This window comes from Drosophila ficusphila, unplaced genomic scaffold, assembly GCF_018152265.1.
Source record: "Drosophila ficusphila isolate 14025-0441.05 unplaced genomic scaffold, ASM1815226v1 contig_414, whole genome shotgun sequence".
NCBI classification, from domain to species: domain Eukaryota; kingdom Metazoa; phylum Arthropoda; class Insecta; order Diptera; family Drosophilidae; genus Drosophila; species Drosophila ficusphila.
The window spans coordinates 19,852,327-19,865,025 of NW_025064328.1; the positions used below are offsets into that span (position 1 = coordinate 19,852,327).

At 41.0% G+C, this 12,699-nt stretch overlaps 1 protein-coding gene, 13 non-coding genes and 1 pseudogene across 14 annotated transcripts; 13 read left to right on the forward strand and 2 right to left on the reverse strand.

Moving 5' to 3' along the window:
- Positions 1 to 222: 222 nt before the first annotated feature.
- LOC122320155 lies at positions 223 to 341 on the forward strand. Its single transcript, XR_006245504.1, has one exon. It is a non-coding gene; the product is annotated as a 5S ribosomal RNA (ribosomal RNA).
- Positions 342 to 709: 368 nt separating this feature from the next.
- LOC122320157 lies at positions 710 to 828 on the forward strand. Its single transcript, XR_006245506.1, has one exon. It is a non-coding gene; the product is annotated as a 5S ribosomal RNA (ribosomal RNA).
- A 364-nt stretch (positions 829 to 1,192) lies between these two features.
- LOC122320158 lies at positions 1,193 to 1,311 on the forward strand. The gene has a single exon (XR_006245507.1). It is a non-coding gene; the product is annotated as a 5S ribosomal RNA (ribosomal RNA).
- Positions 1,312 to 1,673: 362 nt separating this feature from the next.
- On the forward strand, positions 1,674 to 1,792 carry LOC122320159. The gene has a single exon (XR_006245508.1). It is a non-coding gene; the product is annotated as a 5S ribosomal RNA (ribosomal RNA).
- Positions 1,793 to 2,158: 366 nt separating this feature from the next.
- LOC122320160 lies at positions 2,159 to 2,277 on the forward strand. The gene has a single exon (XR_006245509.1). It is a non-coding gene; the product is annotated as a 5S ribosomal RNA (ribosomal RNA).
- A 363-nt stretch (positions 2,278 to 2,640) lies between these two features.
- LOC122320181 lies at positions 2,641 to 2,759 on the forward strand. The gene has a single exon (XR_006245530.1). It is a non-coding gene; the product is annotated as a 5S ribosomal RNA (ribosomal RNA).
- Positions 2,760 to 3,132: 373 nt separating this feature from the next.
- On the forward strand, positions 3,133 to 3,251 carry LOC122320161. Its single transcript, XR_006245510.1, has one exon. It is a non-coding gene; the product is annotated as a 5S ribosomal RNA (ribosomal RNA).
- A 365-nt stretch (positions 3,252 to 3,616) lies between these two features.
- LOC122320162 lies at positions 3,617 to 3,735 on the forward strand. The gene has a single exon (XR_006245511.1). It is a non-coding gene; the product is annotated as a 5S ribosomal RNA (ribosomal RNA).
- A 344-nt stretch (positions 3,736 to 4,079) lies between these two features.
- LOC122320182 lies at positions 4,080 to 4,198 on the forward strand (annotated as a pseudogene).
- A 1,323-nt stretch (positions 4,199 to 5,521) lies between these two features.
- LOC122320163 lies at positions 5,522 to 5,640 on the forward strand. The gene has a single exon (XR_006245512.1). It is a non-coding gene; the product is annotated as a 5S ribosomal RNA (ribosomal RNA).
- A 364-nt stretch (positions 5,641 to 6,004) lies between these two features.
- Positions 6,005 to 6,124, forward strand: LOC122320179. The gene has a single exon (XR_006245528.1). It is a non-coding gene; the product is annotated as a 5S ribosomal RNA (ribosomal RNA).
- A 2,688-nt stretch (positions 6,125 to 8,812) lies between these two features.
- LOC108089657 (probable cytochrome P450 6w1) lies at positions 8,813 to 11,106 on the reverse strand. Its single transcript, XM_017188028.1, has 3 exons — positions 10,976 to 11,106; positions 10,053 to 10,913; positions 8,813 to 9,960 (listed from the first exon to the last, which is right to left on the reverse strand). Exons 2-3 carry the CDS (start codon positions 10,512 to 10,514, stop codon positions 8,893 to 8,895), a joined length of 1,530 nt encoding a protein of 509 aa, XP_017043517.1. The 5' UTR covers positions 10,515 to 10,913; positions 10,976 to 11,106; the 3' UTR covers positions 8,813 to 8,892.
- Positions 11,107 to 11,485: 379 nt separating this feature from the next.
- Trnar-acg lies at positions 11,486 to 11,558 on the forward strand. Its single transcript has one exon. It is a non-coding gene; the product is annotated as a tRNA-Arg (tRNA).
- A 193-nt stretch (positions 11,559 to 11,751) lies between these two features.
- Trnar-acg lies at positions 11,752 to 11,824 on the reverse strand. Its single transcript has one exon. It is a non-coding gene; the product is annotated as a tRNA-Arg (tRNA).
- Positions 11,825 to 11,983: 159 nt separating this feature from the next.
- On the forward strand, positions 11,984 to 12,056 carry Trnak-cuu. Its single transcript has one exon. It is a non-coding gene; the product is annotated as a tRNA-Lys (tRNA).
- The last annotated feature ends 643 nt before the right edge of the window (positions 12,057 to 12,699 follow it).

Genomic DNA, 12,699 nt, shown 5'->3' on the forward strand with positions numbered 1-12,699 from the left:
TAAGCAAAGCCTTCAGAATCTCTATTGTAATTTCACTTCATAAAACAAAAATATTAAAACACCTTTTTTTATGATTTCACAACAATGTAAACAAAATCCGTGGCAGTCCTGAAGGATGTGTCGCAGAAATAAAATACACAAAATAAAGTATACGTCTACATATGTATAAGTGGGCAGGACCGAAATACGAAGTATAAGCCCAGCGATTTGCCGTCGACTTTCGCCAACGACCATACCACGCTGAACACATCGGTTCTCGTCCGATCACCGAAATTAAGCAGCGTCGGGCGCGGTTAGTACTTAGATGGGGGACCGCTTGGGAACACCGCGTGTTGTTGGCCTCGTCAACAACTTTTTGCCTTTTGCCGCTTTCATATTTTATATGTTTCTATTTAAGGATTTTTTGCCAGAATTTTGGCCACTTCTATGCAATTGTGCTAAATATTTGAGTCGTCTATTTCAAAAAAAACTTCTGCTACTGATTTTTAAGCAAAACCTCCAGTATCTCTATTGTAATTTCACTTCATAAAACAAAAATATTAAAACACCTTTTTTTTATGATTTCACAACAATGTAAACAAAATCCGTGGCAGTCCTGAAGGATGTGTCGCAGAAATAAAATACACAAAATAAAGTATACGTCTACATATGTATAAGTGGGCAGGACCGAAATACGAAGTATAAGCCCAGCGATTTACCATCGACTTTCGCCAACGACCATACCACGCTGAACACATCGGTTCTCGTCCGATCACCGAAATTAAGCAGCGTCGGGCGCGGTTAGTACTTAGATGGGGGACCGCTTGGGAACACCGCGTGTTGTTGGCCTCGTCAACAACTTTTTGCCTTTTGCCGCTTTCATATTTTATATGTTTCTATTTAAGGATTTTTTGCCAGAATTTTGGCCACTTCTATGCAATTGTGCTAAATATTTGAGTCGTCTATTTCAAAAAAAACTTCTGCTACTGATTTTTAAGCAAAACCTCCAGTATCTCTATTGTAATTTCACTTCATAAAACAAAAATATTAAAACACCTTTTTTTTATGATTTCACAACAATGTAAACAAAATCCGTGGCAGTCCTGAAGGATGTGTCGCAGAAATAAAATACACAAAATAAAGTATACGTCTACATATAAGTGGGCAGGACCGAAATACGAAGTATAAGCCCAGCGATTTGCCATCGACTTTCGCCAACGACCATACCACGCTGAACACATCGGTTCTCGTCCGATCACCGAAATTAAGCAGCGTCGGGCGCGGTTAGTACTTAGATGGGGGACCGCTTGGGAACACCGCGTGTTGTTGGCCTCGTCAACAACTTTTTGCCTTTTGCCGCTTTTATATTTTATATGTTTCTATTTAAGGAATTTTTGCCACAATTTTTGCCACTTCTATGCAATTGTGCTAAATATTTCAGTCGTCCAGTTTCAAAAAACTTCTGCTACTGCTTTTTAAGCAAAGCCTTCAGAATCTCTATTGTAATTTCACTTCATAAAACAAAAATATTAAAACACCTTTTTTTATGATTTCACAACAATGTAAACAAAATCCGTGGCAGTCCTGAAGGATGTGTCGCAGAAATAAAATACACAAAATAAAGTATACGTCTACATATAAGTGGGCAGGACCGAAATACGAAGTATAAGCCCAGCGATTTGCCATCGACTTTCGCCAACGACCATACCACGCTGAACACATCGGTTCTCGTCCGATCACCGAAATTAAGCAGCGTCGGGCGCGGTTAGTACTTAGATGGGGGACCGCTTGGGAACACCGCGTGTTGTTGGCCTCGTCAACAACTTTTTGCCTTTTGCCGCTTTTATATTTTATATGTTTCTATTTAAGGAATTTTTGCCACAATTTTTGCCACTTCTATGCAATTGTGCTAAATATTTCAGTCGTCCATTTTCAAAAAACTTCTGCTACTGCTTTTTAAGCAAAGCCTTCAGAATCTCTATTGTAATTTCACTTCATAAAACAAAAATATTAAAACACCTTTTTTTATGATTTCACAACAATGTAAACAAAATCCGTGGCAGTCCTGAAGGATGTGTCGCAGAAATAAAATACACAAAATAAAGTATACGTCTACATATGTATAAGTGGGCAGGACCGAAATACGAAGTATAAGCCCAGCGATTTGCCGTCGACTTTCGCCAACGACCATACCACGCTGAACACATCGGTTCTCGTCCGATCACCGAAATTAAGCAGCGTCGGGCGCGGTTAGTACTTAGATGGGGGACCGCTTGGGAACACCGCGTGTTGTTGGCCTCGTCAACAACTTTTTGCCTTTTGCCGCTTTTATATTTTATATGTTTCTATTTAAGGAATTTTTGCCACAATTTTTGCCACTTCTATGCAATTGTGCTTAATATTTCAGTCGTCCATTTTCAAAAAACTTCTGCTACTGCTTTTTAAGCAAAACCTTCAGAATCTCTATTGTAATTTCACTTCATAAAACAAAAATATTAAAACACCTTTTTTTTATGATTTCACAACAATGTAAACAAAATCCGTGGCAGTCCTGAAGGATGTGTCGCAGAAATAAAATACACAAAATAAAGTATACGTCTACATATAAGTGGGCAGGACCGAAATACGAAGTATAAGCCCAGCGATTTGCCGTCGACTTTCGCCAACGACCATACCACGCTGAACACATCGGTTCTCGTCCGATCAGCGAAATTAAGCAGCGTCGGGCGCGGTTAGTACTTAGATGGGGGACCGCTTGGGAACACCGCGTGTTGTTGGCCTCGTCAACAACTTTTTGCCTTTTGCCTTTTGCCGCTTTTATATTTTATATGTTTCTATTTAAGGATTTTTTTGCCAGAATTTTGGCCACTTCTATGCAATTGTGCTAAATATTTGAGTCGTCTATTTCCAAAAAAAACTTCTGCTACTGATTTTTAAGCAAAACCTCCAGTATCTCTATTGTAATTTCACTTCATAAAACAAAAATATTAAAACACCTTTTTTTTATGATTTCACAACAATGTAAACAAAATCCGTGGCAGTCCTGAAGGATGTGTCGCAGAAATAAAATACACAAAATAAAGTATACGTCTACATATAAGTGGGCAGGACCGAAATACGAAGTATAAGCCCAGCGATTTGCCATCGACTTTCGCCAACGACCATACCACGCTGAACACATCGGTTCTCGTCCGATCACCGAAATTAAGCAGCGTCGGGCGCGGTTAGTACTTAGATGGGGGACCGCTTGGGAACACCGCGTGTTGTTGGCCTCGTCAACAACTTTTTGCCTTTTGCCGCTTTTATATTTTATATGTTTCTATTTAAGGATTTTTTTGCCAGAATTTTGGCCACTTCTATGCAATTGTGCTAAATATTTGAGTCGTCTATTTCAAAAAAAACTTCTGCTACTGATTTTTAAGCAAAACCTCCAGTATCTCTATTGTAATTTCACTTCATAAAACAAAAATATTAAAACACCTTTTTTTTATGATTTCACAACAATGTAAACAAAATCCGTGGCAGTCCTGAAGGATGTGTCGCAGAAATAAAATACACAAAATAAAGTATACGTCTACATATAAGTGGGCAGGACCGAAATACGAAGTATAAGCCCAGCGATTTGCCATCGACTTTCGCCAACGACCATACCACGCTGAACACATCGGTTCTCGTCCGATCACCGAAATTAAGCAGCGTCGGGCGCGGTTAGTACTTAGATGGGGGACCGCTTGGGAACACCGCGTGTTGTTGGCCTCGTCAACAACTTTTTGCCTTTTGCCGCTTTTATATTTTATATGTTTCTATTTAAGGAATTTTTGCCACAATTTTTGCCACTTCTATGCAGTCGTCCATTTCCAAAAAACTTCTCCTACTGATTTTTAAGCAAAACCTTCAGAATCTCTATTGTAATTTCACTTCATAAAACAAAAATATTAAAACACCTTTTTTTATGATTTCACAACAATGTAAACAAAATCCGTAGCAGTCCTGAAGGATGTGTCGCAGAAATAAAATACACAAAATAAAGTATACGTCTACATATAAGTGGGCAGGACCGAAATACGAAGTATAAGCCGAGCGATTTGCCATCGACTTTCGCCAACGACCATCCCACGCTGAACACATCGGTTATCTTTCGATCACCGACATTAATCAGCGACGGGCGCGGTTAGTACTTAGATGGGGGACCGCTTGGGAACACCGCGTGTTGTTGGCCTCGTCAACAACTTTTTGCCTTTTGCCTTTTGCCGCTTTTATATTTTATATGTTTCTATTTAAGGAATTTTTGCCACAATTTTTGCCACTTCTATGCAGTCGTCCATTTCCAAAAAACTTCTCCTACTGATTTTTAAGCAAAACCTTCAGAATCTCTATTGTAATTTCACTTCATAAAACAAAAATATTAAAACACCTTTTTTTATGATTTCACAACAATGTAAACAAAATCCGTAGCAGTCCTGAAGGATGTGTCGCAGAAATAAAATACACAAAATAAAGTATACGTCTACATATAAGTGGGCAGGACCGAAATACGAAGTAGGGGAGGGTGGTCCCATACCGACCCCCTAAAAGGCAAAGGCGATAAAGGTGAGAAAAATCAATTTTTCAGTTCAGTTCAAAAATTTACTATGTAGAGGGATCAGTTTACTATACATCTAAATGATTAGTAAGTGCGTAGGTGCTTTGAAGCGTTAGATATTCAGGCAAATATAAAACTCTACTTTTTGGTCGTACTCAAAAGTAGTGGTCCGAAACCGACCCCCTATTTCTTAACAGAAAAATTTAATAACATAAAATAGAATTTAATGATTTTGACGTTTATTAAGAAGTATATTGAAGGTTCTTTCCAGAAAATAAAAATTTATGTATGAAATAAAGGGCAATGTAGTCAATTGATGAAGTCTGAGTTGTCCTCTTTCTCATAGTAAGTTTTCGCGTTGTTTTCGCCTTGTTTTTCGAAAGCCGCTCGTTGATGACTGTCTCTTCGCTTTCTTCTGATGTTTTTGCTGTTTCTGTTACTTTTCTTTACTGAATCTTGTTTACTTTTTCATATTTTCCATCAAAAATACGCTATGACATATTAAGCTGCCAATAAATGGGGGTCGGTTTCGGACCATCACCTAGCGGTCGGTTTCGGACCACCACGACCTTTTCTGATTAAGTGCTCGGCATTAACTAAAGACGCAAAGAGCGATGTAATTCTAATTATTTGAGGGAAAGCTAGGACTATCAACGATCAGAAAAATTTACTCTCCGATTTTTATGCGGAGAAAAAAAACTTTGAGCTCAAGTTCAGTAAAGCTCAAAAATAAATGTCACAGGCGTTGAAACAAAACAAACGGAAAAATTGCAGTGAAACAAAATAAGTCAAAGTAACTATCTATCTCCAAAATGTCTGTGTTATAACAGCTTTTCACTGAAGTTACCGACAATTCGGCTAGCATCGCCATCTCTGAGAAACATGGGGGGTCGGTATGGTACGACCGGTCGGTATGGGACCACCCTCCCCTATAAGCCCAGCGATTTGCCATCGACTTTCGCCAACGACCATACCACGCTGAACACATCGGTTCTCGTCCGATCACCGAAATTAAGCAGCGTCGGGCGCGGTTAGTACTTAGATGGGGGACCGCTTGGGAACACCGCGTGTTGTTGGCCTCGTCAACAACTTTTTGCCTTTTGCCGCTTTTATATTTTATATGTTTCTATTTAAGGATTTTTTGCCAGAATTTTGGCCACTTCTATGCAATTGTGCTAAATATTTGAGTCGTCTATTTCCAAAAAAACTTCTGCTACTGATTTTTAAGCAAAACCTCCAGTATCTCTATTGTAATTTCACTTCATAAAACAAAAATATTAAAACACCTTTTTTTTATGATTTCACAACAATGTAAACAAAATCCGTAGCAGTCCTGAAGGATGTGTCGCAGAAATAAAATACACAAAATAAAGTATACGTCTACATATAAGTGGGCAGGACCGAAATACGAAGTATAAGCCCAGCGATTTGCCATCGACTTTCGCCAACGACCATACCACGCTGAACACATCGGTTCTCGTCCGATCACCGAAATTAAGCAGCGTCGGGCGCGGTTAGTACTTAGATGGGGGGACCGCTTGGGAACACCGCGTGTTGTTGGCCTCGTCAACAACTTTTTGCCTTTTGCCTTTTGCCGCTTTTATATTTTATATGTTTCTATTTAAGGAATTTTTGCCACAATTTTTGCCACTTCTATGCAATTGTGCTAAATATTTCAGTCGTCCATTTCCAAAAAACTTCTCCTACTGATTTTTAAGCAAAACCTTCAGAATCTCTATTGTAATTTCACTTCATAAAACAAAAATATTAAAACACCTTTTTTTTATGATTTCACAACAATGTAAACAAAATCCGTAGCAGTCCTTGGTAAAAGTTTGTGAGGGTGAAATGTAGGTACAGGGATAGGCTTATGCTGAACTGATTTGTGGATCAGTAAAGCAACTCCACCCTTTGCGACAACGGATGTCGTGTGGTACATTTCAAAGTTAACAGGGATGGGGAATGGTTTGGTGAATGTAATGTGTGTTTCCTGAAGGGATATAATGTTGGGTTTGTGTAATTTTAGAAGAGTTAATAGTTCATTGTATTTATTAGTGTATCCATTAATGTTCCATTGCAGTATAGTGAGAGTCATATTTTAAACTAAAGGGAGAGGGTAATGTTACTTTAGCTTTTAGTTATTTATTAAGTCTGAAATAGGAGTGTTTTAAGGCTTAGATCTAGTTATTATTGAGCTTTTTGCTTTTTCCTTATTAATAATATTTCTTTTTGTTCTGCTCCTTATGTTTTTTGGGAGGATATTGACTGTAGCTTTTACTTTTCCATTGCTGTTTTCAAGTGGCTGCTTCGTCCTTGTCGTCGTATGAGATGAGGTTTCTTCTGTTGTCTTCTGAGGTTGGTGGTCGTTGGGAGGTTGATGCTGATGTAGAGATTGTGTTTGGGCCTCGTCGTGGAAGTTGAGTGAGTCGATGCTGGGTAATATTGGCCACGGATGAGTACAAGGAGCCGTCGTGTTGGTGTCTTTTCTTGTAAATAGACCAAGCCGTTCGGTTGTCGACTTTCTATAGGGTTTATCATGTTGAATTTCTTTGTGGGTGACAAATACGGGACAATTTCTATCTCTGGTGGGGTGGTCGGTATTTGGTAGCTTTTTATCTATGCAATTTACCCAGGAAAGGGGACGTTCGCATACTTCTCCTTCCTCAATATTGATGTGGGCATTTTGACTGCATATGAAGCAAGTTTTTGGGTTTCTGGAAAACTTTTTCAAGTGTCCTAAACGTAGCAATTATTGCAACGCATCGGGGGTGGTACATATGTGCTAACTTGGACTCTTTCATATCCTATATATACGTATTCTGGAAGATCCAGACGGGAAAATGTCAAGGTAATTAATCCTTTTTCGGTTACCTCCATCCGTTGGCGCTTCATAATTTTTCTGACAGCATATACTTTTTGGGATTTAAGGTTTTCGAGATTTCTTCTTCTTCGATACCTCTCAAGTGGTACGGGTATGTTGTTAGGAATATTTTTTATATTTAACAGTTTCTCTGCTTGCTTGTGGTCCTTTGTTTGTACCAGCAGGTTCCCATCGCGTATTTTTTTAAAGCTCGCAACTTCGCATCCACAAGTCAGATCTATGATTTTCTTGATTGTAAATGGAGAGACTCTAGTAAGGGATCTCCCATCCGTTCTGGTAATCACCAGGTATTCTCCATTGGGTGAAGGTCTGTCCCTCCATATGTCGGGGGGCTCCCGCATGTTTGGAAGGGTTTTTTATTTTCAATTACAACGTGACAGGCGTTCGTTAAACCAAGAACAAACCGATGTACCGACTGATAAGAAATCTATTTATAGATTTTTGTTATTATCCTGTGCTTTGCTGTTAAGTTCGATTTGGGAAGAGAACACGACTGATCGCTTTGACTGCCAAACGTAAACTGTTTGCCGGTTTTATATTTTATATATTTCCTTAAAGCTATCTTTATATTGTTCAAAGCATTTTTGTCACAAAACTTCCAGGGAATTCGGCTCTAATTTTTGAGCAAAACCTTTAATATCTCATTTTAGAAGTAGGAGGGGAAACAATAAAGCACAACTCATTTACTATTAGACGATTTGTACGGCCATTTCGTGCCGTAATCCATCCGGACGCTGTAACCACTCATTAGGTGACGTCTCCCGCTTCCAAGTTCCGCCACTTGCTGTCCCGTAACGAGGACTGAGTAAATTGACAATTGCATTAAGTGCGTTAAGTGCTTGAGCGGGAGACAATGTGTGCTGGGGAACGAGTGTGGTGGTGTGGAGTCACCCAGTCACAGTTGGGTCAACCAGCCATGGCATGGTCTTTTCGAGGGGACAACAGCCTTCGGCAAAGTTTTTTATCCACCCAGCAGCTAAACTTGTTGTGCTTTAGTTCCAGCATGCTGCAAACTGCCATCAAATGCTGCCATTCTGACAGTATCCTTGAAGGATAACTGAGCAGGGGACGTCCTTGTGTTGTTAAAAGGGTGAGCATTTCTGCATCTTAGGGTTAAGCGGTTGTATAAACATTTACCATGTCGAAAGGAACTTTTGCAAGATTGCAATGCACACATATTCATACATATATTTAAATAATAAATTTAATAATGGAGTTATCAAATTACTGATTTCTAAGAAGTTTTATCTGTAAGCTAAATTTAGATTTAAAAACAATTATAAAAGCTTATTGGTATTTACTATTTCGTTCAATGGCTTAGTCCCAAACCGAGGTTCCTATGAAGTTTCAATATGAAATCCGACCCGCTGTTTCTTTGGAATGCAACTCTTTAATTTCAACATTATTTACAGGTTATCCACATCGTGGAAGGGCTCGCTTTACAAGCTTACTAGACGGAAACCTTCTCGAGCCGAAGGACAATATCATGTTTGGAGGCAATGACCGGACTAGTCGCAGCCCACTCGATCTTCTTAACGGTCTGGTCGCACGTGTGGACGCGGTGGTTTCGCAGCAGGTGCACCAGGCCCAGCTTCGACTGCAGCAAGCCCAATCGCATGCCGATGCAGTTGCGCGGACCCACGCCGAACGGCATGTAGGCATCCATGTTAAGCTTATCGCGGTTGGCCGGGTCGAAGCGCTCCGGGTCGAACTTGTCCGGCTCCGGCCAGTACTGGGGATCCCGGTGGACGGCCAGAGTGGACATGTAGATGGACATTCCGTGCGGCAGCTCCATGTTGTGGAAGGGCTCGAGGGTGAAGCGCTCACCTTCCGCCGGCTGGGAGCACTCTCGCTCTATGTAGCCCACGATAGGGTACTTGCGCAGCGTTTCGTTCACGACCTGGGACAGGTAGGCCATTTCCTGAATGCGCTCATAGCTGATATGTTCCTCGTCGCCAAAGTAATCGGTGATCTCCTGCCGCAGGCGGTCCTGCAGCGCCTCGTTCCTGGCCAACTCGTAGAGAGTGAGGGTCATTGTGGAGGAGCTGGTTTCGAAGCCGGCTGTCTGGAAAATGGCCGCTTGGGCCACCAGGTAGTCTAGATCGACTGGCGTTGACAGCTTCTGCGGGTTGGCGGCAGCCTCCCGCTTCAGGGCCAGCAGGATGTCGACAAGGTCGTTCCGCTTCTGACCGGTCCTTTCGCGTTCCGCCAGCACGTAGTTGATGCTGCTCCGAATAAACTTTGTGGTTTCCTTAGAAAACAGTTTAACGCGGGCCAGCGACGCGAAGGCAGGCAGCATGAAGATGATAGCAAAGTCAATGGCCCGACGCAATGTCACCGCGAAAATAGCCTTGTTGTGGTAGAAGAACTCGCTACTGGCGTTTTGCAGAGCGTTGGCCTCCAGACCGAAGGCTATGGTGGCTATCAGGTCGGTGGTGAAGCGGGCGCACAGATCCTTCACTTGGACGCTGGAACCACTGCCCAGTCGCTCAGCGCTATCCTCCAGATTCTTTCCAATCTGCAAGTGGAGTTATAGTTTGATGAATTGAAGCGGTCACTTGAGCTTTAGAACAATTGTTTGTCTCGTAAAATATCCATTCTGAGACTCACCTTTACCATAAGCGGATACATTTGCTTGATCTTTCCCGTGGTGAACACCGGCGAGATGGTGGTTCGCAACTCTCTCCACGCCGGACTACGAGCGAAGAAAAGGTTGTTGTAGCCGAGCGCATCGTTGTGCGGATCCGTTTGCAGAACGCGATTGTTAAAGTACTGAAACTTCTTGATCATCACCGTTTTGATCAGGTCCAGATCGCGAATCACCAAGGCCGGACGATAGGCCATGTACACACCCACGAAGGGTTCTTTTTCGAAGCCCGGTGCTTCGTGGAATTTCTGTATCTGCTCAAAGAACGGTACTCGTGCCGTCAGAAATTCACGGGTGCAGCCCAGAAGGGGTATTGGGCGTATGAACTTCACCCCATGGCGCTGCCAAAAACCGAAGGCCCGCCTCTGCCAGATATAGAAAACGACCGCTAAGGTGGCGCCAAGAAGCAGCAGCTCGAGCGACATGTTTAAAGCTTCGCCAGCAGGTAGCTACTATTGAATACTCTTCTCCGAAAGTCGCTTTTAAGCGATCTCCAGAGCTTCCCCGCGGTATCAGTAGATCGTATTACAGTGGTGAAGAAAAAGCTTCCATTCTCACACACCACTTATTGTTGACGCTTATCGGAAAGTCGCACGCTAGCTGTCGGCACTGAGAAAATGTACAGACTCATTTCGAAACAAGTTTTTACTTTATTTTTGTTTGCATTTTTTTTTAAACTGTTTTTTTTCAAATACCATTTCAAAGCAACAGGCTAGACCTGTGGATAGTGCACCATTGGCTGCATCACACGTCTTTTAACTTAAGTAGAAGACTGGCCTCTGTCAAGTTATGTTATTGTAAAATAGAAAACGACACAATTGGTTCTGCCAAAAAAGTTTATTTATATCGATAAAATCCAAACTTTCTAGTTGCTGTGTGTACCAACCCATCCCATGATAACAGCATTTAAAACGCCATTCCATGTTTGACTAGGCGAATTTTTTGCTTAGAGATCATGACTGTGCAATAAGTCAAATGATTTGCGAATTGAGCTGAAGCGCGTAAAGATTTTGTTTGAGCGAGTCAGCGTGTGCTGTTAGACTGAAGCATTGCTGAGGAAACACCCCAGACCAGTATTACTTGGGTTCCAGTTTGAATGGTTTGAATGTATAAGGTAGTCGGTGTTATCTGACTGAATTGATTCGTTCAATGTCGCCGTTGTTGTACAATTAACTAAGTATTTTGGCTTCTGCTGGTAAACGACATTTGCTATCAAATTTATCCCTTGCTGTTCTACACACAACTAAAATAAACATTTTTAGTTCTTTAAAATCGACGTAAAAAAACAACAAAAAAACCTACCCATCTTTAAATTTTATTGTTCTCTTTATCTAATTAAAAATGGGTTGTTTTATTTCGAGTTGGCATTATTGACGCTTCAACGATTTTATCTAACGGTCCTGTGGCGCAATGGATAACGCGTCTGACTACGGATCAGAAGATTCCAGGTTCGACTCCTGGCAGGATCGAAAATTTTTAGTTTTTATTTTTTTTTTTACGAAACAGACAGAAAGGGTATATAAGCTTCGGCTCGCCAACGCAAGCATATTTTCTTGTTTTCGGCTTTATTTTCAGTCACCGGTAAATTTAGGTCTGTATCAAATAAACAATAATGCTTCCAACAAACAAAAAGGGTTAACATTTAAAAGTAACAAAAAAAGACGATCCTGCCAGGAGTCGAACCTGGAATCTTCTGATCCGTAGTCAGACGCGTTATCCATTGCGCCACAGGACCACGACAAACCAGGTGTCAAAAAGTTGTACACATGTCGAAGCTTCGATAAGAAAAGCTTTAACAGAGCAAAAAAGTTTATTTTAAACCCATTTTGCGGTTTCGGTCAGAAGCAATGTCCCACACTAACTTAAAAAGTTTATATGTGCAAGCCAAATTATAGCCCGGCTAGCTCAGTCGGTAGAGCATGAGACTCTTAATCTCAGGGTCGTGGGTTCGAGCCCCACGTTGGGCGAAGTTTTTTTTTCCCTGTGTAGGTTTTATTTACCAAATTGTCTTGCACAATTTTAAAACATAAGATGAGAACCAAACATTTGTTGACAGACAACAGAAAACATTGGTAAACATTTATTTTCAAAAAACTACAGTAGAATCCTGTTATAACGACTCCGCTTATAGTGTCCGTCCGGGTATTGCGACGAAAACTCGATGGCTTAATTGGTCCCCAAACAGACTTATACACTTAAATCCTTTTGCTTAATGCGTCTTCCGGGTATAACGACGAAAACTCGTCGGTCCCTTAAAAGTCGTTATAAGCGGATTCTACTGTATTTTAATATTGTAGAGCACAAAACACGTCCGGCACGTTTAACAATACAGTAGATTCCGCTTATAGCGACTTTCAAGGGACCGACGACACTATAAGCGAAGTAGTTATAACAGGATTCCACTGTATATTTATTAATGATCTCGTTCTTTTGTGTGGCATGAGCTTGTCTGCTCTGCAGTCAGCCCATACACACATATTGCACATTTATCGACAACTCAAATACTAAATAATATATGTTTCTCCATATATTTGTTATTACACCGATACTTGCAGTATTAACGGTGTTCAAACCGGATATTGGTCTGTCCCTTAAAAGTCGCTATCACCG

Bases quoted from the DNA above. Each gene is read 5' to 3' on its own strand.
- LOC108089657 (XM_017188028.1), bottom strand. From the start codon at position 10,514: ATGTCGCTCGAGCTGCTGCTTCTTGGCGCCACCTTAGCGGTCGTTTTC. The intron at 9,961-10,052 runs GTGAGTCTCAGA...CTCCACTTGCAG, and splicing joins TGTATCCGCTTATGGTAAAG to ATTGGAAAGAATCTGGAGGA.